The 27,997-nt window shown below is 45.0% G+C and overlaps 1 protein-coding gene across 1 annotated transcript; it reads left to right on the top strand.

The window, feature by feature from the left end:
- The first annotated feature begins 1,984 nt into the window (after positions 1 to 1,984).
- Positions 1,985 to 14,987, top strand: LOC115482098 (uncharacterized protein ENSP00000471857-like). The gene is made up of 2 exons (XM_030221662.1): positions 1,985 to 2,871; positions 14,921 to 14,987. The coding sequence occupies exons 1-2, from the start codon at positions 1,985 to 1,987 to the stop codon at positions 14,985 to 14,987; spliced, it is 954 nt and encodes a 317-aa protein (XP_030077522.1).
- Positions 14,988 to 27,997: the final 13,010 nt, after the last annotated feature.

Raw genomic sequence — 27,997 nt, 5'->3', positions numbered from 1 at the left:
CAGAAAGAGTGAGAAATTTTGCAGATGGGTTTCAGCAGAACAGATTGTGTTGGTCTCAAAATAGAAGCATGCTTGCGATTTGCTCTGTGATGTGAGTTTATATATAGAGAGAGCTGGAAATGAAACGCCCTGTGATGTAGCCCTGTCAATACCACTATCGTGCTGGATATTATTCTGTGAAAATGGGCGTGCATGAGAAGTTTCTCCTTTCCTCTATCAAAGATGGAAATAGTTATATTGATTACGTGAACAGTAGCTCCTGCTTTTCTTTTTTTTTTTCTGCTTCGTCTCCTGTTTAAAACCTGTGTTTAACACACTGTTACACAGAGCCAGTCTACTGTCAATTCAGTTTTATTGTGGGTTGACACTGGATGCGGAGAGGTCAGCTCCTGGGTTTCCTATGCTGCTTTCCCCATGTAGTAACTGAGCATGTTCAATGCCAGCATTGGAGGGTGGGAGAAGGGGTACATAACCAGGGCAATTTTTCTGGGGCCCCCAGCCTGCGTGAAGGTGAAGAAGGACTGTCTTCCAAATTCTGCCTTGAGTCACAGCACATCTAAAACTAGCCTTTGAGCATTTAAGAACATGATGGCCACTAGTACTGGGAACAGCCATGTCCAGAAAAACAGAATGGCCTTATTTTTCATGTCACAACACTTAGCACTTAAGGTGAATGCTTAGGATTACTGACTCCATGCCGGTCTTGGGCTTGCTGCCTTTCAGCTTGTCAATTCTGTTAGATGTACCATGAGTGAAACCAGGGCTGGCATGAAGTCATAGTTCCCCAATCATGTTACTAGTTTGCTCTTAGTATTGGGTGGTTCTGAGAATCTAAGAAATTTCCCAGTGAAAAATATAAAATACTATTTAAAGCAGTGGTTCCCAAACCTGGTCCTGGAGGCATCCCAGCCAGTCAGGTTTTCAGGATACCCGCGATGAATATTCATGAGAGAGATTTGCATGCATTGCCTCCACTGCATGCAGATCACTCTCATGAATATTCATTGTGGATATCCTAAAAATCTGACTGGCTGGGGTGCCTCCAGGACCAGGTTTGGGAAGCACTGACTTAAAGGAATCAGCATCTTTAAAAAAAATTACTCTAGAAAAAGTCGTTTCAAGATCCTGAGGCGACTCAACTTAAAGAACCCCAATTCTCATTAATCTCCATGTCTGTCTCTTTTTAAACTTAGGGGCCTGTTTACTAAACATTAGAACATGCTAAGGAACATTAGTGTTTGCTGTCTGCTCTGATAAGAATAACATGGGTGCAGTGGCAGTTAGCACACGCTAATACCCGCTGGCGTGCGAGCCGTTTGGTCTCCAGTCTTGAAAAGAAAACAGTGACGTAGCTAATGAACGGCAATTATATTGAAACAGCCGCACGTCCTGTGATCAAGAGTTGTCAGCCCTGCCTGGTTCTTGGTTCTGTTGCTTCCTCCCTCTTTCTTACACTTAGTCTTCCATAAGTTTACCACCTCACACAGGGTAATCTGATGTGGCTGATAAAATCTTGATTTTTGCCCCATTGCATACAGGGAGTTGTAGTTCTAATTTTTCTAGCAAGAGCAGGAATGTACTGTATCTAAACAACTTATTGTATCCTGATGGAATATTGGGTGTAGGATCCACAACTCCTATGGGAGTGAGAAACAAACACTGTGACCCATGCTTGGGCTGAGGCATATAGCACAGCAAAATATTGTAGACTTGATGGTTGGTTGTTGCAGTTCTTTGACTTCTATGAATTGCTTCCTAGCGCTCAGCTGTAATCACCATTCACTACATTTCTTAATTTATACCACACCTATCTTTGGCACTTTTCATGTTTGCTAGATCCACCTGAAAAGAGAGTTTTCCAGTACTTTGATACTTCTGGTCCGCCACAAACCAGCTACGATCTCTCACTTGCAACCAGTCTGATGTCTCTCTTTTCTCTCTCTTTTCAGAGATATAATGTATTGACCATCTGCTGCTATTGATGATGAATGGGGCCACCAACGTGAACCCAGTTGGTAGAAGTCATTATGCTTCATCCATCCCAGTGCCTAGAACCATGTCCCAGGGAAAGCTACACAGCATGGTGGCCTCCCCAAAGATGCCACCAAAGCAAAGTAGCGTGACATTGGGTTCACCTTTGGCCTTCCACAAACAGAAGACATCATCTCCACGACTTGGCAAGGTAATGGCCAATATCAGTGGCTCACCTTTGGAAGCTTCAAGACAGAAATGTGCCTCCAAAACACCTATAGGAATAAAAGAGAAAGTGACTGTTGGACAAGAGAAGGCCCACCTTCATGACGGCAGAAGGGGTGATAATTTTGGTGGCAGCTTTACTCCTAGTGGTGGATCCCCATGGAGCAGTCCAAGGATGCTTCAGAAGGCTTCTCCCAGAGCAAGGGATGCACACAAAAAGATTTTAGTGCATGGGATGGAAAGAGACAAAGAAAAGGAGGACTGTGATAAACTTACCCAGAGTGTCAGTGGCCATGTTAACAAGAACCTAGGCAAATCAAGTTTAACCTTCAGTATGGTAACTGAGACTTCTCAACTACAAGCAAAGGCCACAGCTCGGTTAAGTTTATACACCGAGACAGTGCTGATGGACTCTGCTGAAAGACTGAAGATAAAGAGACCTCAAAGTTGTCCTGTGAAAGGTCAGTGGGTGTGTGAGATGAATCGGGAAACCTCTAAGCCCACAATACCTAATGATAAAACTCCAGTTGAACTGCCAGTTCCACGAAGCTCTCCACTTGCCAATATCCTTCCTCAGAACAAAGGACCAATCTTAAATTCTGGGGCCAAAAGCTTTTTGCCTGTCACTCAGCAAAGTCGTCCAGTCACTGCTACAGTGGCTCCCTTCCAGCACAGGTATGTGAGGCTGTTTATCATCAAGAAAATAATTAGGGGTCCTTTTACAAAGGCGCGCTGAAAAGTGGCTTGTGGTAATGTAGGCGCAGGTTCTGGGCACGTGCAGAATCATTTTTCAGCATGCCTGTAAAAAAGGCTTCTTTTTTTTTTCCTCAAAAATGGACGTGCGGCAAAATCAAAATGACAACGCATCCATTTTGGGTCTCTGACTTTACCGCCAGCCATAGACCTAGCGGTAAAGAATTTGGCCAGTAAGGACCTATGTTCGTCAGATGCCACTTGATGCGCGTCCGCTACGCACGTTCGCAAATAAATTATTTTTCAGACGCGCATAGCGGACGCACTCCAAAAATGAAATTACCACAAGAGCCACGCGGTCGTTGGGCAGTAAGTCCATTTTGGCGTGCGTTGGGCGCGCATAGGCACCTAGCCAGCTTAGTAAAAGGGGCCCTTAATGTGAGAAGAAAAAAGTCAAAATAAGACAATGTTGTTTTTTTTATAGGGACTCTTGAATCCTCAGAATGTGACCAGTCCTTTTTGCTATAAATAAATTTCTCCTGCTAGAAGTTCTGATTCCTATGAAAAATGATGGAGTAAGCTCTGATCACTGAGCTGCAATCATAACAATTTGAATTTCTATATTTATTGCCTTTTCCTGCAGGCAGAAATTGATACATTACAATTTATTGCTTCAGAAGTGGGCATTCAGCCACCAACTACTACTACTACTTATCATTTCTGTAGCACTACTAGACGTTTGCAGTTCTGAACACAAATACGTAAGAGACAGTCCCTGCTGAACAGAGTTTACAATCTGTTCCAGACTGAGACAGATGAGAAATAAGGGATTAGGGAATTTAATTTATTGGGGGAATGATTAAAACAATATGGGTACTGAGCAGCTGAATAAGGGGTTAAGCGTTAACAGCAGCCTCAAAAAGGTTGGCTTTTAGCCTGGATTTTAAGAGGACCAGAGAGAAAGCATATTAACTATTCTGTTTCCATATATAGTTCAAATTCCTCTTACTGACTTACAAGTGTATTCATTGTGCAGCAACTCAGTATCGCCCCTCTCTTATCTCTCCTTACACCCTTCCCTGGGAACTCCATTCTCGTGTATGTTACTCTTATCTGTACCCTTCTCCTCCACCAACAACTCCAGACTTCATTCCTTCCATCTTGTTCTGGGTTGCTTAGTCCGGCAGTGAATTTCTGGCATTCAGATTGCAGGACTGAGCCCAAACTGGTAAAAGAAAAATAGAGGGTAGTGTTAATATGGTCCAGCACATGTCGCAAAATAAAATCCACCACACAAACATAGAACAAGATGTTCACAACTTTACTAACATATGAAACAAGCTCATCCTTTGATCCACAGTCCCAATCCCCCAGATGACTCCCGTCTTCATTATCTGGCATCGCCTAGAGTCTATCATTTCCAGGGCAAACCCACACGTTCATAATTTTTCGAAAACATAGATAATTATTTAGTAATATAATACTCACCAAATGTCCTTCCAAAGCCTGGGTGCAACCAAGGAGAAAGTCTTAGCAGTCACCAATCACATTTTCATCCTTTTAATTGTTGGTAGATGTAGCAAAGCCTTCTGAGAAGCCCGTAACTCTTGGCCAAAAGTAGACCACCTTAATGTTGCTTTAAGATAAATAAGATCAATGCCTTGCAAAGCTTTAAAACTATCATTAAGATCTTAAATCTGTAATGGATCAGAATTGGTAACCAATAGAGTGTTCACTTCGACAGACATATGGGCGTTCACCTCGAAGTACAAACTAAACCTCTGGTCACTGTGTTCTGAACTTCTACAGTCAATGTGCAAGTCTGCTAAGGGTGTGGAACCCAACTTTTTAGTTTAGCTTAGTTTCTTGTGTGGTTTATAGGAATTTTTTTTTTTGGGGGGGGGGGTTATTTTTTTGTTTGGGAAGTGATGCCAGGAGTGCACTCTCTTCCCAAAGAGTGTGTTCTGTTTGACACCGGAATGAACGGTGGCAGTGGGCATTCAAAGCACTGCCTGCCACTGGCTGAATATTGGTGGGGGCGGGAGGGGAGAGGGAATTCTCTGCGTCCCAACAAGGATGTGTGAATTCCTCTCTCATATACAGTACAATCTAAAATCTGCATCCACATCATAAATATACAAAACCTAATAGCAGAAATCCCAACCCACAAATTAGTTAGCAAAACTCCCAACAAATCTAAACCTGACATAAAAGCCAAATGTCTTCCCATTTTCTTGAAACCTTCACGTAAACACAGGCACTCCTCTTCCTCAATCAGCTGCACCTACCTGCTACCTGCTGCGTATTTTTGATGGCATGAGAGCTGGTTGATGTGGAGGGGTATTTTCAATATGACATCTAAGTCCAAATGTCCAAAATTCAAATAGGCAATATAGCCATTTTCAAAACAGAAGCACTTCTTTTTTTTTTTTTTTTTTTGAAAATGGCTATTTGCTAGATGTTTTTGTGCTCTGTGCGTTTATCTTTTTGGTCCATTTTCGAAAGAAAAAACACATCCAAGTGAAAAATGCACAAAATCAAGCTATTGGGATGTAGAAGGAGCCAGCATTCTTAGTAGACTGGTCACAGAAACATCCCAGAAGAGCAATGGGGTACCCTGGGGGGCACTGCTGTGGACGTCATATAAATGTTCCCAGGTACATATCTCACCATTGCTCCCTTATCTTGTTTGCTGAGCCCCCCCCCCCAAAAAAAAAAAACCCCACCACCCCCTACTGTACACCACTATAATAGCCCTTATTGGTGAAGGGGGCACCTATATGTGGGTACAGTGGGTTTCTGGTGAGTTTTGGAGAGCTCACAGTTTCTGCCACAAGTGTAACAGGTAGAGGGAGATATGGGCTTGGGTTCACTGTCTGCAGTGCACTGAACCCACCACTAGACTACCCCAGGGACCTGCATGCTGCTCTAATGGACCTGAGTATGACATCTGAGGCTGGCAAGTAATATTTTAATCACAATTTTGGGGGGTGGAAGGGGGTCAGTGATCATTGGGGGAGTAAGGGGAGGTCATCCCTGATTCTCTCCAGTGGTCATCTGGTCATTTAAAGCACTTTTTGTGGCTTATTTGTTCATAAAACAGGTCTAGACCAAAACATCCAACTTATAGCCCTGGGTATTTTGTTTTGTTCCATTATAGCAGAAAAACATCCAAGTGTTAGGAACACCCAGAACTCACCCTTAACATTCCCCTGACATGCTCCTTTGTGATTTGAATGCACTTCTGACAGACTTATTTATTTATTATCTCATTTATACCCCACATTTTCCCAACAGCGTCAGGCTCAATGTGGCTTACAGCACACTGCATAGGCAGACGCCAGTGCAGTAAAATCAAGCTAATACAACAGAAAACCTACATAATAAATAAAGGGGAAGATGGGGAAGGGACGGAAGGAGCAGAGAAACCGGGGAGAGGAGGGAAGGGTGGATGTGTCCAAAATTGTCGATAGATTGATGTGTGTCAAGCAGAGGAGACACATTCTGAGTCCTTTGGACAGGCTTTTCCAAATAACATGGACTTCATAGAAAAACGTCTAAAAATTGGTTTTGAAAATACCACTTTGGATGTTTTTGTGATAAAAATGTCCAAATACAGATTTATGCCACTTTTTTGATGTTTTTCTCTTTTGAAAATGAGCTCCATAGTGTATCGAGAATTTCAGAAAGCTTTTGACAAAGTCCCCCATGAGTGACTATAGAGGAAGTTAAAAAGCCATGGGATAGGAAGCAAGGTCTCGCTGTGGATTGGGAACTGGTTAAAAGATAGAAAGCAGAGAGTAGGGTTAAATGGCCAATTCTCTCATTACCCTCTACTCTACGGTTACCTGACTAGAAGGCACGTATCGCCCATTTATAAAGGTCTTTACCAAGACCACCTTTTCCCTGATTTATTTGGAAGTGCTTCATTCTTGAAATTCAGAAGTTAAAAATTTGCCGATAATAAGACACCCGGGTCAGGCCTTGCGGCCGAAACACAGCGTTGTGTTGAGTCTTTTTATCAATAAAAGTTTACAGCTCAAGGTTGTCTCTTGTCTCTGGAATCCGTAGTCCATCACCCACTATTCTCCGGTGTTTGTGTATCCTCGGGGGATTATTGAGTTCTCCGCTTCTACAGATAGCTGATAGACAGTACGTTGATATTTTCTGCCCAGTGTGTGGCTGTGCCCAAAAAAGCAATCAGAAAGTTGGAAATTATTAGAATATGGAAAAGAAAATAAAACAAAGAATATGATAATGCCACTGTATCTCTCCATGGTGAGACCACACCTTTAGTACTGTGCGCAATTCTCATTATCACGTTTCAAAAAAGATGTGGAGGTGTATTTTCAAAGCACCTAGACTTACAAAGTTACATGTAGTAGTAATATGTAGAATTTGAAAAGGTTCAGAGAAGGGCAATCAAAATGATAAAGAGGGTAAAATGATCCTTTTATGAAGAAAGGCTAAGAAAGTTGGGGATCTTCAGTTTGGAAAAAAAGACAGGTGAGGGGAGGTAGGATATTATTATTAGCATTTGTATAGCGCTACCAGCGCTGAATACCTAATACAAAGAGACAGTCCCTGCTCAAAAGAGCTTACCATCTAAATAATACAGACAGACAAGACAGTTACGGGTGAGGGAAGTAATGGATGAGAAGGGAGGAAGGGACAAGGGGAGGGCAATTGAGTAGTGGCTAGGAGCTAAAAAGCAGCAGTGAAAAGGTGGGTTTTCAGCATAGATTTGAAAACAGGTAGAGATGGAGCTAGACGTATAGGTCCAGGAAGTCTATTCCAGGCATAAGGTGCCTTGAGAGAAAAGGAACGAAGCCTGGAGTTAGCAGTGGAGGAGAAGGGGGACGACAAGAGAGATTTGTCCAGTGAGCGGAGTTCACGGGGAGGAATGTAGGGAGAGATGAGAGTGGAGAGGTAATGGGGGGCTGCAGAGTGGATGCATTTAAAGGTCACTACGAGAAGTTTAAACTGAATGGATAGAGGTCCATAAAATCCTCAGTGGAGTGGAACTGGTAAATATGAATTGATTATTTACTTTTTCAAAAAGTACAAATATTAGGGGACACTCCATGAAGTTACATAGTGATACATTTTTTTTTTTTTAATCTGAGAAAATATTTTTTTCATTCAGCATATAGTTAAGCATTAAAACTCATTGCCAGAGTATGTGGTAGAAGTAGTTAATGTAGCTGTGTTTAAAAAAAGGTTTGGACAACTTCCGAGAAGAAAAGTCCACAAACTATGAAGATAGACCTGAGGAAATACAATATGTATCCCTTCGGGTAAGCAGTATGGAATCTTGCTGCTCTTTGGAATTCTTCCAGGTGACCCGGATTGGCTGCTGCTTTGTTCTACAAATGGGAAAAGGTTTGCCAACGCTCTGTGTCTCTGTGCTGGACCTTGAATTTAAGAGCTTTTACACCCCATGGCAAAGCTGAGTGTCTCTGCAGCTTCCAGGAACCTCTCCAGGACCACAGCTTTAATATTGCATGATCTTTACTTCCTCCATTTAATTCTGCATCTTTAAGATCAAAGTAAATCTTTTACCCCAGAAAACAATACGAGGTTCCCCTTACTGAATCCTCTTAAAACCCACCCATTCCACTGGCGGGAAACAATCCATATAAGTCCTGTGGTTGGCACTGATCCCGGATATTCAATGTCGGGCTATTTCCGGTGACCGGCATTGAATATCTGGTTTCATTTTTGGCTGCCAGAACTTAACTGGTTAAGTCAATATTCAGCACTAACCAGTTACGTTCCTAGCGGTTAAAGATAGGACTGCTATTCAGTGGCGTAGGAAGGGGGAGGGGCGGTCCACCCCGGGTGCACGCCACTGGGGGGGTGTCAGCTCCGCTGGTTCCCTGCTCCCTCTGCCCCGGAACAGGTTACTTCCTGTTCCGGGGCAGAGAGAGCAGGGAACCAGCGGAACCGACGCAGCTCCCAGCAGGTAAGAATGCACTCCGGGGGAGGGGGTTGATGCACCGAGGAGGGGTGTCGATGCGCCAAGGTGGGAGGTGTCGTGCTGCAGCTGCACCTGGGGGGGGTGCGCAGCGGCGAACCGCCCCGGGTGGCAGCCGCCCTTGCTACGCCACTGCTGCTGTTTATGCAGTCCTATTTAACTGTTTATCCCAGCGCTGAATAACAGCACTAACTGGCTATATCACATGATATAGCCAGTTTGCCGCTATGTGCTAACCGTGATATTCAGCAGCAATAACCAGCTATCTTCCACTGAATATTAGCAGTCAACCTGGCCCGTTAACTAGCTCTGAATATCAGGGGGTTAGAGACCAAAAGGAGAGGGAGAGAAAAGAAGAGGTAACTGGGAGGATATACCAATGCCTGAAATAACATATTCTGCCAATTGGAAAGGAGAGAGAGGGGGGGGGGGGGGGGGAAGGGCAGAGGACTGTGAACCTTAAACAATGAAGATTTTTTTTTCCATAGCTACAGAATAGGGGATTGCCCTTATTTTTGAAGCCCTAGTCATGGCTTACATGATGAAAAACTCAATGTTAGAAAGCTAGAATTTATATATGTAGCCAATGGGCTGTGGTTTGAGCAGGGCACATGGGCAAATACACATGTATTCTTCATTTCAGGAGGGGAATATTATCACAGAGATCAACGTTGGGATTTACAGCTGCTCCTGGGTATATATAGGGCAGTGTTCTACAGGAGGGACTAGGAGAGGTCACCACCTTAATCCCCCAGGGTTATTTTCCCCGTAAAATTGATGGTGCTGAATGAATGTGGCCTCTGTACTTCATAGGGAGAAATCCCAAAATACACACCTGTAGGAGGAAGTTATCAAGGTGCAGTAGAAGGTGAGCTTTTACTGCACCTTGATTCATCACCAGAGTCACCAATCTGTGGTATCTCAGTGCTGCAGTTTGCTGACTCTCATGGCAAATGTACAATGCTGCTTGCAAATCACCTCAAAAGCAACATTATTCCAGCAGCCCAGGGGCATCGGGCTGCCAAGCCACAGCCTGATGCTCCCTGAGGAAGGGGGGGGGGGGGGGTCAAGGTGCTCTCAGGCACCTAATGCACAAACTTATACTCCCAATCAACTCTCCCATATTCCTGGCACCCGTGGACCACTGGCATAGCCACAGGTGTGCTTGGGTGGGCCAGGTTCCACCCATTTAGGGTTCAGGCCCACCCAACAGTAGCATACGTTTAGTGGTAGCTGATGGAGATCCCAAGCTCTATCAGCTGAAGACTTCCCTTTGATGGTAAGCCAAGGTGGAAAGAAGCGTTTTCTCGCCAATTGAGATATTTTTTTGGTGGTGGTGGTGGTGGTGAAGAACACTTGGTGCACACCCACTTCTTGTCTAGGCCCACCCAGAATCTGTTGTCTGGCTAAGCCCCTGCCATGGACCTTCCGGCACATCCCTGATGGTCTAGTGGGTCCCCAGGCAGAACAATCCCCAGTCACTCCTGCCCTTGCCGGCATCTGTAACCAATATGACACCTCCAGCAATAGTCTCTCAGAAAGGCTTTTTGGGTGGGCCAGTGGTTATCAAGGGTAGGCACCCATTTTCTCCTTCCTTCCTCTCTCTTCTCCCTTACCAAAAGTCAAATTAAAAATACCTTAACCCTAAGCCCCGACAGCTGAAGAAATCCAGAGTCCGCTGCCCCAAGTCAGAAAACTACAGCAGTCGGGAGCAGCTTTCTGAGCAGCCAATGGTGGCACTGTGAACATGCTCAGTTATCGTGCATGAACTGAGCATGTGCAAGAAGTGAGCTCCTTCGCAGTGCCAGTGTTAGCAGCTCAAAGTACTTCAGTGCCATTGACTGCCGTGCTTTTCTGACTTAGGGCGGTGGGCTCTGGAATTCTTCAGCTGGTAAGGCTAGAGGACCCCCACCAATTACAGGAATGCTGAGCCCAGCTGCCCAGTGGGCCTGAGGCAAAAATGTTGGCACCCATGGCTATACCCCTGAGACCTGGTGCAACTCATTTTCACAACTTTAGGAAGAACAGGCTTGGCAGAGCTGTATGTGTGGGTCTCAGTACTGGAATATTAGGGACTGCTGCAATATTTGGACACAGAAGGGCAAAAAAGCAAAAGGAACCTTCAAGAGCAGGGGGGCAGACCTGACACGGTCCGCGTTTCGGCAAAACCTCCTGCGTCAGGGGTCTTGTGCAGGGACAATCTTCAATTATGTGTCAGTCAATCGGCAAAAAGATACACACTTGCTTTGAAACAAAAAAAGACGCCTATGAAGTGTGCGGAGCAATACTGAAAAAACAATAGCGTTGCCACGCAGCCTGGGTCTTCCTTCACATGACAAAGAGCCACTACGGCAGTAATGAATTACAGATCACACAGCCAAGATGTGCCCATGCCAAATCTGTGCTTGTAAGCCATAAAGATGATTGTGATTTAGTGTCGCAGCACAAAATCATGAATCAGGAGAATTTCTGGGATGGGAATTTGTGTCCTTGCCTGCTGTGCCAGAAATCAGTGCGCCTCTATCAGTGCGTATTTCCTAGTGCCGGTACTCAAATGCTAGGCCACTCTAGGGGTGGGGTAATCACTGAGGGACCCATCCCACAATAGCCAAGCCCCCTGCAACCGGTCACAGAATGTATGACAAGGCAGAATTGGTGTGTAGAGCCTCAGCTCTTTCATTAAAACTTGGGGTCCATGGGTCAATTTCAGCAGACAATGGAAAAGGTGCTGGTACTCATTACCCCTAAGTACCCCATCAAAAAAAAGCCCTGGCCTTTATACTAATAATCCCTGGCTGTGTCACCGACTGATTTGGAAACAGTTTCTGGGTTAATTCTGATACAGTATTAGGGCTGAAGTGTAGCAATGACATATTAATAATTACTTGGCATTATATACCCTCCCCCCCCCTCCCCCCGCACAGACTACAGCAAGAAGATCCAGAGGACGACATCTCCCCTGAAGACAGCAGCAGCCAGTACAGCCTTTCAGATACAGTTGACCTGAGCTTTCAAGACTTGGGTGAGTGCACATTCCTAGTTTCAGAAGCTGGAAGCAATTATGTCACTTTGGTAGAGGGGAAGGAGGGCAAGCAGTTGGGAAGGAAAAGATGGAATGGCTTGCCTTGGCATCAGAAAGCAAAAATATTAACACGGCACCTCGTTCTCACCCCTGCTGGTCCCTGCCCTCAGAGGTAGAGGGTCTTCTTGCAAATTTGTTGGCCACTTTTCTTTTTGAGAAGGTGCTAGTGGTGGCCCAGAGTATTAGGAGTAGCTTCAGAACCTTTAGTACAAGAACAGTGCTGGGCAGACTTCTAGGGTCTGTGCCCTGAGAATGGCAAGGACAAATCAAACTCGGGTATAAAGTATCGCATGCCATGTAAAATGAATTTATCTTGTTGGGCAGACTGGATGGACTGTACAGGTCTTCTTTATCTGCCATTATTTACTATATTACTATATAAGACATCTCATGACAACAGAAGGGAAAGGGGATGGGATTTGATATACCGCCTTTCTGTGGTTACAATCAAAGCAGTTTACATATTATATACTGTACCTGAGGCAATGAAGGATTAAGGGGCCCTTTTTACCAAGCTGTGGTAAAAGGACCCCTGCGGTGGCGTCAGCATGTGGGTTTGCTACCTGCCGAGGCCCACTTTTAATGCAGCGGGTAAAAGGATTTTTTTTAAAAATGGAAATGGCCTTGTGGTAAGTTAAGCACTTTCAGTGCGGCAATTTCCTGGGGGAGCCCTTACTGCCTTCTATTTACGAGGCGGTAAGGGCTCCCATACTAACCCAGCGGTAATCGGGAAGTGCACGGCACTGCCTGATTACTGCCAGGTAAGCTCCCGGCGCTTAAAAAAAATCAAATAATTTGAGCACAGCACACACCAGCACTACAAATGAAGGATGACCCATTCTCTTTCTGGGGCAGTTTTGCTGGGACGCCGCCCTGGAGAGCTCTTTTAACAATATGGTTTTTGCATTAGTTGTACCCTCGTGTGGGGGAATGGGTAGCATAAGGCTAGCCTCCCTTAATGTAGATGGCATTCACTCTCCAATTAAACGCAAGAAAAATTTTAAATTATAGCAAGTATTTGAAAGGGGATATGCTCATGGTTCAGGAAACCCATCTGTCTTCATCAGAACATCTTAAGCTAAAACAAAGCTGGGTGGGAGTGCTTGCCTTTGCTTCTTATATCAAAAGACAAAGAGGAGTGGCTATTCTCATGCATAAATCACTAGAAAGCACATGCCACAAAATTGTTCAGGATCCTGAGGGGAGATATGTCATACGGGCGGGTATTTTACAGGGTTTGAAGGTAGATCTGTGCTCTGTTTATGCTCCGAATTTTTATTCTCAGAGATTTTTCTCCCAGTTGTTGGCCGATTTAACACCGCTACAGGAATATCAGCTAGTTGTGGGAGGGGATTTTAATATAACGGGCAGATCCACTAGTTGACTGTAATCCACCGAAAACACGGCCCAAAGGGATGGAGGATAAAGGAATAGGATTTAGCTGAGATTGGGTGGCGGAGCCGGTGGTGGGAGGCGGGGCTAGTGCTGGGCAGACTTCTACGGTCTGTGCCCTGAAAATGACAGATACAAATCAAGGTAAGGTATGCACAAAAAGTAGCACATATGAGTTTATCTTGTTGGGCAGACTGGATGGACCGCGCAGGTCTTTTTCTGCCGTCATCTACTATGTATATGTTACTGCCAGTCTCCTGTGGTAGCCTAGCGGTAGGGCCAATTTGCCGTGCACAATTGCCGCGGTAGCCCTACCATGGTTTTGTAAAAGGGCCCTTAAGTGACTTGCCCAGAGTTGCAAGGAGCTGCAGTGGGAATCAAATACGGTTCCTCTGGTTCTCAGGCCGCTGCATTACCCATTCAGCCCTGAGATGGAGATTAAGCCCTACAGGGACATTCTATAAATTATAATTTTACAAAGGATTTTCACAAGAAACTCCTGTTATATGCACGTGAATGACCTCTTATAAAATTACCTCATGTGTAAATGTATGCATGTGACAAGAAGACATGTGCTTTCACACAAGTTTTGGCAGAGTATAGGCAGAGTCATAAGAACAGAAGAGTAGCCATCTGGGTCAAACCAATGGTCCATCCAGCCCAGTGTCCTGTTTTCTAAACAGTGGCCAAGCTGGGTCACAAGTACCTGGCAGAAACCCAAATCGTGGCAACATTCCAGAACCCCAAAGAGTAATAAGATTCCGGAATCATTACGAATAGCAAGATTCCGTGAAGAATCTCAAAGAGTAGCAAGATTCTGGAACCCTAAAGAGTAGCAACATTTCGTGCTACAAATCCCAGGGTAAGCAGTTGCTTCCCTTGTCTGTCTCAATAGCAGACTATGGACTTTTCCTCCAGGAATTTCCATAGTCTTCTGTTGAAGTATGAGCATAGGTTATAAAATGTTTCTCTGCATGTATAGGTCAGCTGCATGCCAAAAGGCCTGCTTCCCTACACTGGGTAATTTTAGCAGCTCTGTCTCTCCATCTATCTATTTATCTAATCTCTTTTGCAGCCACCCTATCCTTTTCACTTCCTCCTCCATTTATCTCTTCTTCCCCCCCTCCCCCAATAATCCCACTCCCATATGTCTCTTTTCCAAGTCCTCAAACTTAATTAAAACATAGAGGCCTGGTTAAAGCCTGCCACACAAGGAATAAATTGATTTAAATACAAAAAAAGAAAAGATAACATAAAATAAAAGACATCACATCTGGTAAGACCACTGGAGAAGGGGCAAAACAGGATAGGAGATCCCAGAGACACCCACAGAACACTGGAGGCACTCTGTGCTTCCCTCTTCCAAATCAATTAGGTTCCAAAGAGCCATACGTTTCTCTGTTTATCTTCAAATTTCTCCTCCTCGTTGTCTTTCTTTTTCTGACAGCCTCCCCCTCTTTGGTTACTATTTATGTTTTCTGTTTCTGTCTCTTTTTCTTTCTCTTTGAAACTTTCTTCTCCTGTCTCTTTCTTTGTAGCTGTCTCTCCTGTTTTTCTCTCTGCTTCTTTCTCTTCCTTAGGAGGGACAATTTACAAAATAAAGATGTGTTTGTTACTGCGTATTTGGGTGCCAATGATCAAACGTAAACGCTAGAGGCCATTAGCGCCATACTAGCGCCTGCATTTACCAGCGCAGAATGATCAGAGGGGTCTAGCGCTGCATACAATGAGCGCACCAAACCTTAGCGCAGATAGCATGCAAATGTAGTCAAGCTCATTTAAATGAGGTCATTTTGTATTCCTCCCCAATGATCAGAAAACAGTGCCCAAAACAAAGGTGCCTTACCGCTGTAACAAATAATACCAGATCTGAGCAGGCGTCAGGGTGTTGGAAGAGAGGATTTCCCACGATTTTCATGCTTCTCTCATGATTCTTTCTTGATTCTTTCTGTAAAATCTGCCAGTTTTGATTGCTTTTGGAAGCAGAAGGAAACCCGTGCAAGCCCTTGAGCGCTGGTTGTGAGAAATAGCAGACCCGAACATGAAGTACACATTGAGGTTCTTGTCCTGCATCTAAATTTAAAGAGGCTATGCTTTAAAAAACCCCAAAACAAAGCACATATTGGTGTCTGTTACTTGCGTCGAAATATGTATCCAGAAAATAAATTAAAAACACTTATATTTAGGCTACAGAAAACAGACACCAATGGGCTCATTTTCGAAAGAGAAGGGCGCCCATCTTTTGACACAAATCGGGAGATGAGCCTCCTTCTCCCAGGGTCGCCCAAATCGGCATAATCGAAAGCCGATTTTGGGCACCCTCAACTGCTTTCCGTTGTGGGGATGACCAAAGTTCCTGGGGGCGTGTCGGACGCATAGCGAAGGCAGGACTGGGGCGTGCTTAACACATGGGCGTCCTTGGCCAATAATGGAAAAAAGAAGGACGTCCCTGACGAACACTTGAACGACTTTACTTGGTCCTTTCTTTTTTTACAACCAAGCCACAAAAATGTGCCCTAAATGACCAGATGACCACTGGAGGGAATCAGGGATGACATCCCCCTACTAACCAGTGGTCACTAACCCCCTCCTACCCTAAAAAAAAAATTAAATTATTTTTTCCAGCCTCTATGCCAGCTTCAAATGTCATACCCAGCTCCATGACAGCAGTATGCAGGTCCCTGGAGCAGTTTTAGTGGGTGCAGTGCACTTCAGGCAGGCGGGCCCAGGCCCATCCCCCCCCTACCTGTTAAACTTGTGGTGGTAAATGTAAGCCCTCCAAAACCCACCAGAAACCCACTGTACCCACATCTAGGTGCCTCCCTTCATCCCTAAGGGCTATGGTAGTGGTGTACAGTTGTGGGGAGTGGCTGTTGGGGGGGGGGGTTGGGGTAGGGTTCCCATATGGCTCCAGAAAAAGGAGGACGGATTGAGCCAGCCGGGTTTTACTTCCATTGCTTTCCATTGAAAGCAATGGGCAATTACTTTGATTGAAAGCAATTACTTCCATTGAAAGCAATTGCTTTCCATTGAAAGCAATGGAAGTAAAACCCGGCTGGCTCAATCCGTCCTCCTTTTTCTGGAGCCATATGGTAACCCTAGGTTGGGGGGCTCAGCACACAAGGTAAGGGAGCTATGCAGCTTTATCTGAAGTCCACTGCAGTGCCCCCTAGGGTGCCCGGTTGGTGTCCTGGCATGTGAGGGGGACCAGTGCACTACGAATGCTGGCTCCTCTCACGACCAATTGGCTTGGATTTGGTCGTTTCTGAGATGGGTGTCGGGTTCCATTATCGCTGAAAATCGGGGACGACCATCTCTAAGGTCAACCTAAATGTTGAGATTTGGGCGTCCCTGACCGTATTATCGAATCGAAAGATGGCCGCCCATCTTGTTTTGATAATATGGATTTCCCCGCCCCTTCGCGGGGATGTCCTTCGAGGACGCCGACAGGAAAACTTGGGCACCCAGTTCGATTATGCCTCTCCATGTGTGCTTTACATTCGGGTTTTACCAAGCGCATGTGCGTAGGAGCTGAACTCCTCTGTGCATGCACCAAGCACAATCCTCTCACCAAACTCCCTAATGCTGAAAGCTATAATTACACCTATATTTGCATCTCATTAGCTTTGAGTATTAGGACGTTGCTGTTCTGTGATGTTCCGGTGCTATTTTTATTAATTCCATACACAGGGTTACAGTTTCAGTAGTCACAACACATTAATATTACCAATACCACTGACTAATAAAATGTTTATACCAAATGCAAAATATATAACCATTCAGAACTGATTCATAGACTGTTTAATACTACAATCATCATATCACAATTGTTAAATCAGCATTTCATCATTAGCCCCATCCCTCATGGCTTTGCAGCATATATAAAATAGTTCATGTATCTAAAAGTTCTTCTTTATGTCGTAATTGACTCATATCAGAAGAAGCTGCTATTCGATTATTCAATACTTCTAAATCCTTTATGTCTTCTGAGTCTTCTAAGGTTCAGCAGACCCCGCACATAGGGATCACCAAGCTCTTAAGAACAAAATCCATCTTGCATCCCAATAAACAATTAAGAAGAACCATACGCCATCAGGGGAACATGGAGTATCAAACATCATCTTCATCCACTCAACATTGAATGTAGACGTTCTTCTGGTCCCACAAATCTTTTGGTGCTATTTTTATGGCGCTATTCAGAATAGCGCTGGAGTTTTGATCATCAGCCCCTTGGTTATTAGTGTGCCTTAAAATGAGTGTGCACTAAATCAATTTAACAAGTGTTAATATGCAAGTTAACACACATTAAGGGGCCCTTGTACTAAAGCTTAGTGCATGCTAATAGAATTAGTGCACGCTAAATGCTGCATGTCCTATTTTACACCTAGTGGAAAGGCTACAGGATTCCCAATCCCAGCTAAAATACGCAGAGTGCAAACAGCTGTGAGCATATTTTAGTTGGGATTGGGAACCCTTTAACCTTCCCACTTCTGGTATTTTACCCCTGAAGCAGCCCATGAGTGGGTGAAACATGGTCCACATTGGGTGATTGTTTTAATAAAGAGATTTTGTTTTGGAGCAGTTCGTCTGGGTTCTGTTTTCTTCTTTTGCATCACTTCTGGTGAAGATCTGAAGAGCTTCTCTGTTCTTCGCCATTTTACCCTATGCGGACTCTAATGTACACTAGCGTGTTCTAAGCTTTAGTAAAAAGGCTCTAAGTTGGCTGGTGCTCTGGACTCCTGGGCAGTAAAGATCATTGGGCCTCCCAGGGTGCTGCCTGTGCCCCCTGGTGGTCTAGGTGCCTCTTTGGGGGCAGGAAAGATCCCTACTCTTTCCTGCCCACTGCCACTGCTCTACCTGGTGTCACTGTGTTTTCAAACTGGCTGCTGAGACTTCCTGAGTCTCTGTTTTACGTGTGTAACTGAGGTCACGTACAGGTACCGACATTCTGCTAGCGTGTGCTTTCTGGGTAAAGATCGGTAGTAGTCCCAGCTTGATCTCGTTTTCCAATCTGTTCCTCCAAATAGCAGGTGTATTGCTGTTCTAGGGCCTGATTATAATATCTGAAGTGTTGCCTTTTCATCAATAGGCTTGTTGCTATTTGAGTCTTAGGAATCAGTGCTGATTCTCTCTTTATATTTCCTCCTGTCTCTCCTTTTCCGCTGTCACTTTCTCCTTCCCTCTCTGGATTTATTAGAATCTGAAACACACATACACACTTGATTTTCATAAGCACTGGCAACTCTCCAGAACAGAGTATTTAAAGGGTTCCAATCAGGATTAATAATGGAAGTGTTAATTAAGAACATGAATGACTTGCCTGACTATGGTCTATAGAGGCCGTGTGATATTTCCCCTACAGATCTGGGGTTGGTTGTTCCACCTTTCTAGAGTTATTCTCCTCTGAGCTGTGCACCGTTTTTTTTTTTTCAGAGATTGTTATCTGCCTTAATCTGTTTCAGAATCCTAGTCCTGCTGGTTGTGTAGACGGTCAGGGGCTCTGTTGTCTTCCTGTCCGCTTGTTAGGTAGCTGTTACTGAAACCGTATGAAAAATTGGGACCTTTTCCTATGGCCAACCCGGTTGCTTCATTGACTGATTCTGGGATGACTGTTGTCATGGCAGTGAGTACTCAGCAGCTCAGCAGTGGAGGATGATGGGAAACTCCAGGGCTGTGATGAAAATATAAAGAAACAGTGGGAGGGAGGAGGAGAGATGTGTGTGTAGAAATCATTTTAAATTTCCATGTGTGAAATATTTTTAAAAGGGCTGCATTGATTTGAATGAGAAGAGGTTGAGCGCAGTTCACATAATTCCTGGAGCCCCTTCATTCTCAGCTCACCCCCATTTCAGCTGCTGCTGCATGTCACCTTGTACAAGTCGAGTCATAGTATTTATCTGAATCCAGGTTCTAATCCTAGCTCTGTCACTGAGCTTAATATAACTGCGGGCAAGTCCTGTCCCCTTGGCCTCCCTGCAATCCATGCTCTGGCTGACACTAGTAGCTGGATTCAGTAAATGACACTGAAAAGTAGGTGACAGGAAAAATTCCCGTTGAGCGCTCTTTATAGAATAGCATTGACTAGATTCTATTATGGCAGCTGAAAATTCGGGGCCAAAAATATTTCTGCCTAGGCATATTCTGTAAACCGCATTTACATTTAGGTGCAGTTTACAGAATACAGCTAGTGGCCATGCCTGCCCATAACTCTAGGCACGGCCCTTTACGCCAAGTAAAACTTGGTGTACATACCAGGGGCGTAGCCAGACTTGCGTGGGAAGGGGGGTCCACAGCTCGAGGGGAGGGGGCACATTTTAGCCCCCCCCCCCTGCCGCCGCCCCCCTCCCGCCGCCATTGTCGCCCCCCCGTCTCTGCCGACCCCCCTCCCGCCGCAAACCCTCCCCCGCCGCCGCCTACTACTACTACTACTACTATTTAGCATTTCTATAGCGCTACAAAGCATATGCAGCACTGCACAAACATAGAAGAAAGACAGTCCCTGCTCAAAGAGCTTACAGATTTCAGTGGGGACCCCCCTCCCGGCGAACCCACCCCCGCCGCCGCCTACCTTCCGTTTTGCTGGCGGGGGACCCCACTCCCCGCCAGCTGATGTCCTCTCCCGTAGAACGTAGCAGCAGCGGCACTGTCTGGCAGAGAAACGTCTTCTTCCTTGCATGCTGACGTCCTGCACGTTGTACGTGCAGGACGTCAGACTCAGAGAACAGTTCTGTTCTCTGAGTCTGACGTGCAGGACGTCAGCATGCAAGGAAGAAGACTTTTCTCTGCCAGACAGTGCCGCTGCGTTCTACGGGAGAGGACGTCGGCTGGCGGGAAGTGGGGACCCCGCCAGCAAAACGGAAGGTAGGCGGCGGTGGGGGTGGGTTCGCCGGGAGGGGGATCCCCACTGAAATCTACGGGGGCCCAGGCCCCCTCAGGCCCCACGTAGCTACGCCACTAGTACATACGTAAGTACATAAGTATTGCCATACTGGGGAAAGACCAAAGGTCCATCGAGCCCAGCATCCTGTTTCCAACAGCGGCCAATCCAGGTCACAAATACCTGTCAAGATCCCAAAAATGTACAAAACATTTTATACTGCTTATCCCAGAAATAGTGGATTTTCCCCAAGTCCATTTAATAACGGTCTATGGACTTTTCCTTTAGGAAGCCATCCAAACCTTTTTAAAACTCTGCTAAGCTAACTGCCTTTACCACATTCTCTGGTAAATACCAGCACCTAAGTTAGGCGTGGAGCAGGTGCATTCTATAACTATGTGCGTAGATTCTTGGAATGCTCACGGCCCTCCCAGTCCAAGCCCATGGCCACGTCCCCTTTTTGGCAGTGCGCGTTAGAATTTATGAGCCCCAATTTACAGAATACACCTAGCAAGTTGTGCGCGTAAATTCTAATTAATGCCAATTAGTGTCAATAATTGTTAATTGCCAATTACCAGTGCTGATTGGCTTGTTAAGTAATTAAATTGTGCATGCAAATCCAAATTAGGACAGGATTTGCGTGCGCAAGTTCAGTTGCGCTATATAGAATCCAGGGGTAAGTGCGTATTCTGGAGCCCAACTTTTGGTGTGAGGAATTATACCCACTGTTCCCTCTAAGCTGACAAGTTCTGCAGGACTCCCGGGAACCTGCCAGTCCCTAGAGATTCAAAACACAATATTGAAACATCACCACTCACGGGGACAAATGCAGCTGAAGAACGTTCACTCAGCTTACAGGGTACAATGGTGACCTGTTATAAAAATTACCCTCCCTATGATTGTCTTCCGGTGCTTTGGTTTACCCAGCTATGTTCTAATATATGTTACAATCCAATTTATTACTCAGGAATCTTTATATATTACCAGAATGTATTCTTCCTCACCATGAATGTATACATATATATATCATGCTCTGTTCTATATATATCATATTCCATGTATGTTATTATGTATTTATCCACCTTAACGTAAGACCATTTGTAAATCTGTTACCCGGAAATGGCAACCGCCATTACGGCAAATGTAAGCCACGTTGAGCCTGCAAATTGGTGGGAAAATGTGGGATACAAATGCTACAAATAAATAAATAAAATAATGAGAGCATAATATTGTAAATCAGTAAAGAATAATAATAACAATACCTCACGTAAGACTCGGAGCCGATCTCAGTGCCTCTCTTGTGCTGTCTGGGACTGAGCTCCAGTAAAGTGATCCTTTCTGACCCAAACAGCATACTGTAGTGTCCCTCAAGTGAAATTATTTTATCAGCTTCTTGGTTCTGCCAAAAAAAAATGCCTTTGTGAGGGTTGTAACTATTGAGCCTTTACCCTGACAACGTGGTTTGTCTGGAGTTATTTTCAGTCTGTTTAACAGTGACTGACTTCACTGTGGTTTTCTTGGCTATCTCTACGCAGAAGGATGTACTCTGCGGCCTTCTTTTCACTGAGCAGAAAACCGGCATCTTTGTTAAATCAGTTATGCATCCCAGAAGAACGTACCCTTTAAATGGCAGCACAAAACAAGTGCCCTGTGCCACCTTTCTGTACTTTCATGCGACAGAGGACGCTTATATTCCCCTGTCTTTAGAGCGTATGGCCGCCAAATCACCTTGTTTGATCCTCTGATCACACACCGAACCTTAAAGTTGCTTCTGAATGTGCAAAAAGCAGACTCCTGAGATGAATATATGTGTCTGTACATAAATCTAATCATGTCTGTGGCAAATTGTTAGTTTTACTTCCGTGGCTTTAGGAGCTGCTACTACAGCCAGTCCTAGTCCTACTGTAATTATGAAGGCCCCCCCCCCCCCCCCCCCGGTTTCATTCCTTCCTTCTGCATGAAAACAGGCAGTGAAAGGATGCAACTAGGCTGGCCAGAGCCAGAGGGACACTTCCCCTCAAATTCCCACTCCATCTCCCCATCTGTAATTTCCTGCCCTGTTCCTCTTCCTCTCCCCTCCACCCACACTGCCTAGCCCCATTCTCTTCCACTCTGCCCCCCTCCCCTCTACTCATACCCTCTAGCCCCATCCATCTCCCGCTCCTTCCTCCACCCATCTCCTGCTCCGTCCTCCTCCCCATACCCCCTAACCCCATCCATTTCTTGCTCCTTTCCCACACCTCCTAGCCCCATGTTCTACTGTTCTCCTCCCCCACCCACTAGCCCCATCCATCTCCTGCTTCTCCCCCCATAGTCTGATATCTATCTCATTCCTTTCCCCTCCCCCCTCACAGTGGCATCTCTCTCCTTCCCTTCACCCCTCTCCATGGTCTGGCATCAATCTCCTTCCCTTCCTCCCCAGTCTGGCATCAATGTCCTCCTGGCATCTATCTGTATACCTGGGGACAGGCATAGCCAGCAGGAAAAGGAATGGTAAGGTTGTTAGAGACATCTTATCTAGAGGAACATGCCTGGTTCTAGAAACCATACCTCAGAAATTTATAAATAAGAGCAAAGATAATGTAGAAAAAGGCTGACCTAGACAACATAGTAAAACATAGTAGATGACGGCAGAAAAAGACCTGCACGGTCCAACCAGTCTGCCCAACAAGATAAACTCACATGTGCCATTTTTTTGTGTATACCTTACCTTGATTTGAACCTGTCTTTTTCAGGGCACAGACCGTATAAGTCTGCCCAGCACTATCCCCGCCCCCCAACCACCCGCCCCGCCTCCCACCTCCGGCTCTGGCACAGACCGTATAAGTCTGCCCAGCACTATCCCCGCCTCCCAACCACCAGCCCCGCCTCCCACCACCGGCTCTGGCACAGACCGCATAAGTCTGCCCAGCACTATCCCCGCCTCCCAACCACCAGCCCCACCTCCCACCACCGGCTCTGGCACAGACCATATAAGACCGTATAAGTTGTATAAGACCGTATAAGTTGTTGACTCAAGGAAAATTGATTTGAATACCTGTGGCTGAAAAACACAGCATAGTGGGGAGGGTACATGGTGGAAGGATAGCTCTCTGATGCCCCCTAGGTCTGGGACATGTAGCCTTGTGGCAGCAGAGACTGACCTAGACAAGAAAGAGAACACTCAAATGCTTCAAGAAGCAGACTTATTTTTCGGTGCAGAGAAAATTCTAGAACAAGAGGGGTAGATTCAGGGGTGCCACTGGAAAATAGTTGTATTCTGATAATGTAGCGGATGTACAGAAGGCCTCCCGGAGAGGTGATTGAGAAAGCTTGGGATGAGCGCAGAAGATCATTCAATCCGTGGCACTGAGGGTAATGCTCGAGATGGCATAGACCAGGATGGGCAGTGGCTGGATGAGCCTTATGGTCCTTCTCTGCCATCAGACTCTAGGTTTCTCTTTTTTGATGTCACGGTAGTTTAGTTCCTTCTTATTAGAATACAGCTGTGATGATATCACCAACCAATTGTACTCTGGCTGCCATCCAACAGCATCTGAAACCCGTATGTTAATTATAATTAGTTCCTCTCTCCTGCTTGGGAAGAGAGAAGAATGCACAGACTGTGGGACAGATGGTGGGACTTGATACTGGGTGAAAGTTTGGGCTATTCTCAGTAGTTAGTTTTCTTCCAGTCACATAGAACATCTCTTTCTCAGGTTACTGAGGCCAGTAATCAGTATTTCAAAATCTAGGCAGAAAGGTATGACCTTCATGCTATACTTTTCTGCCTAGAGTTTGAAATGCTGATTACTGGCATGGAGGAGTAACCTAATGGCTGAGAACCATGAAAGCTCCGTTCAAATCCCACTACAGCTCCTTGTAATCTCAGGCAAGACACGCAACCCTTCATTGCTTCAGGTGGCAATTCTACACAGTGTCCAGAAAAAAAACAGGAACCCCAACATTTTTCCAAATAACCCCAAAATGTCCTACTGCAGCAGAAACTTCTGCCTAAAATTTCAAGACATTTCTGAGTACTTTTATTTTTCAACAGGATGGAGTTACAGTGCATCGAGCTTGTAGAACAGTTGAGCTCTTAATTAATGAAACCCCCAAATCCATTGAGCCAACAGCTCAGTGGCGTCGAAGACTTCATGAATGTGTCAAGGTTTATTTATTTATTTATTTATTTGTTTGTTGCATTTGTATCCCACATTTTCCCACCTCTTTGCAGGCTCAATGTGGCTTACATTGTGCTGGAGTGGCGATCGCTTCTTCCGGGTTCAGAAATACAAGGTGATATTGCATTATGGTTCATAAATGATAAGGTAAATTACAGAGTAATTTTGCCTTGAAAATCATAGTAATAAAGTAGATTATAGGGTAAGATAGATGATCAAATATAGGAAGTTCATATCCTGCATGAGAAGTAGAGTGGTAGTGAGTAGTGCGTAGCGTTCATTAGTGGCTGCGTAAATGAAGCAGTCGAGTGTAAGAGAGTTCCATTTTGTCTAGTTTTGGTGAAGTTTCGTTTTCTAATATTTAGGAAGGGTCATTGTGATATGCTTTTTTGAACAGGTTGGTTTTCACTAGTTTTTGGAAGATAGTTAAGTCATGCATTGTTTTTATTACGTTTGGTAGTGCGTTCCATAGTTGTGTACTTATGTAGGAGAAGCTGGATGCATATGTTGATTTGTATTTCAGTCCTTTGCAACTGGAGTAACATAGTAGATGACGGCAGAAAAAGACCTGCATGGTCCATCCAGTCTGCCCAAGACAAACTCATATGTGTATACCTTACCTTGAATTTGTACCTGTCCTTTTCAGGGCACAGACCATATAAGTCTGCCCAGCAGTATTTCCCGCCTCCCAACCACCAGTCCCGCCTCCCATCACCGGCTCTGGTACAGACCGTATAAGTCTGCCCTCCCCTATCCTCGCCTCCCAACCACCAACCCCTCTTCCCCCCACCTGCTCCGCCACCCAATTTCAGCTAAGCTTGGTAGTGTAGATTCAAGAATGTGCGTGCTGACCTTTTTGTGTTCCGGGTTGGCAGGTCAATTAGGTCTGACATATATATCGGGGCTTCACCATGAACGATTTTATGGACCAGGGTGCAGATTTTGAACGCAATTCGTTCTTTTAGTGGGAGCCAGTGTAGTTTTTCTCTTAGGGGTTTGGCGCTTTTGTATTTCGTTTTTCCAAATATGAGTCTGGCTGCTGTGTTTTGGGCAGTTTGGAGTTTCTTGATGATTTGTTCTTTGCATCCGGCATAGATGGCATTGCAGTAATCTAGGTGGCTTCGCACCATTGATTGTACCAGGCTGCGGAATGTTTCCCTTGGGAAGAAAGGTTTTACTTTTTTGAGTTTCCACATTGAGTGGAACATTTTCTTTGTTGTGTTTTTTGCTTGATTTTCTAGTGTCTATCCAAGAATTTTCAGGCTGTCCAAGACCGGAAGGGTGAAGTCTGGGGTGTTTATGGTTGTGGGTTTGTTCGTGTTATATTGTGAGGAGAGGATGAGACATGTTTTTTCTGCATTGAGCTTTAGTTGGAATGCATCCGCCCATGAATTCATTATTTGGAGGCTGTGCTTGTTTTCTTTTGTGATTTCTTTTAGGTCATGTTTGAATGGGATGTAGATTGTGACATCGTCTGCGTAAATGTAAAGATTGAGGCCATGGTTGGATAGTGATTTGGCCAGAGTAGTCATCATTAGGTTACAAAGGGTTGGCGAGAGCGGTGATCCTTGTGGTACTCCGCATACAGGTTTCCATGGTGATAATGTATTCGAGTTTGATATCACTTGGTATGTTCTTGAGGTTAGGAAGCCATTGATCCTTCTAAGTACGTTTCCTCCAATCCCGAAATATTCTAGGATGTTCAGTAGTATTTTCTGGCTGACCATGTCGAACGCGCTGGACATGTCAAATTGTAGGAGAAGCACACTGTTGCCGGTTGCAATTGTTTGTTTGAATTAGGTTAGGAGTGTAACTAGTACCGTTTCGGTGCTGTGGTTGGATCAAAATCCTGATTGTGATTCATGTAATAATGAGAATTTGTTTAAGTAATCAGTAAGTTGCTTGGTTACCATACTTTCCATTAGTTTGACTGCCAGGGGGATGGATGCTACCGGGCGGTAGTTGGTTATGTCATTTGTTTTTTTCTTTGAGTCTTTAGGTATTGGGGTAAGTAATATATTTCCTTGGTCCTTAGGGAAGAATCCATGTTGTAACATGTAGTTGATATGTAACGTTAGGTCAGTTATGAAGTGCTGAGGGGCGGATTTTATTAGGTTATTGGGGCATATGTCCAGTTTGCAGTGGGATTTGGCGAATCTTTTGATTGCAAGGGTGACAATTTCGTTGGTTAGTGGATTGAAGTTTGTCCAGATTCAGTCTGCTGGGTATTCATCGGTGATTGGGTCCAGGCCATCAATTAATTTTTCGTGGTCTGTGGTGTTGGGTGGTAGCATGAGTTGTAATTTTATAATTTTCTCATTGAAGTATTTAGCAAGGTTGTCTGCTGATGGGGTGTCTGTGTTGGTTGTGGTAACCGGTGTGGTGTCTAGTAGTTTGTTCACAAGTTGGAAAAGTTTATGAGTGTCTTTGTTGAAGGATGACACTTTGAACACAAGTTAGGAATTAACAAAGAAGAAAACGCATTATACTAATGTATTTTCAAAGGTCATTCTAAATATGTAAACAATTGTAAAGTATTTTGAAATTATGTAAGGGGGTCCCTATTTTTACAGACACTGTGTATAAATTAGGCACCACAAAAAGCTGTGCTTAGTGCCAATTCTATAACAGCATGCAGACATGCGTAAGGCGGTATTGGCACACCAAAATATAGGCGCAGCCACTTAATGGCAGGTGGAAGTGGACACGCTTAAGCGTGCCATGCCATGTATGGAACCTATATTCTATATAATAATTTGCACCTCCAACATTCTACGTCTGGATGCCTGAGTTCGTAACATCCATAACCACTCATTGCCCCGCCCTTGCGTCAAAACGTAATGATGTCAGAGAGTGGAACAGTGAGAGGAAGGGAAGCCAGAGCCAGCCAGCCAGAGAACATTCAGGTACAAATCGAGGGGAGGAGAGAATCGCGAGGGGAGGAAGGGAAGGAGAGGGGAGGGCAGGGCAGGGTAGGGTAGAGGAGAATGGATGGGATGAGAGGACAGTAGAGGACGGAATTGAGGGACAGGGATGGCAGGGCAGGGAAGAGGAGAATCGCTGGACATGGAGTACATAAGTACATAACTATCGCCAAGCTGGGACAGACCAGGGGTCCTTCAAGCCCAGCACCCTGTCACTGACAGTGGCCAAAAGAACAAGCAATTTGTCCCGCCCATCCTAGAAGTAGTGTATTATTCCCTCGTCCATTCAGTAACATTTTTTGGCCTTTTCCTCCAGGACGCCGTCCAACCTTTTTTTGAAGTCCGCTAAGTTAACCGCCTTAACCACCTTTGCCGGCAGCAAACTCCAGAGTTTAACTATGCGTTGAGTGAAGAAGTATTTCCTCCGATTTGTTTTAAATTTACCACACTGCAGCTTCATCGCATGCCCCCTTGTCCTAGTGTTTTTGGAAAGCGTAAACAGACGCTCCACATCGACCCGTTCCATTCCACTCATTATCTTATAGACCTCTATCATATCTCCCCTGAGCAGCCTTTTCTCCAAGCTGAAGAGCCCCAACCTCTTCAGCCTTTCCTCATAGGGAAGTCGTCCCATCCCCTGTATCATCTTTGTCGCCCTTCTCTGCACCTTTTCCAATTCCACTATATCTTTTT

This window comes from Microcaecilia unicolor, chromosome 12 (assembly GCF_901765095.1).
Source record: "Microcaecilia unicolor chromosome 12, aMicUni1.1, whole genome shotgun sequence".
Lineage (NCBI taxonomy): Eukaryota > Metazoa > Chordata > Amphibia > Gymnophiona > Siphonopidae > Microcaecilia > Microcaecilia unicolor.
The sequence above is the reverse complement of the archived record's forward strand: the minus strand, read 5'-3'. Positions and strand labels throughout refer to the sequence as shown.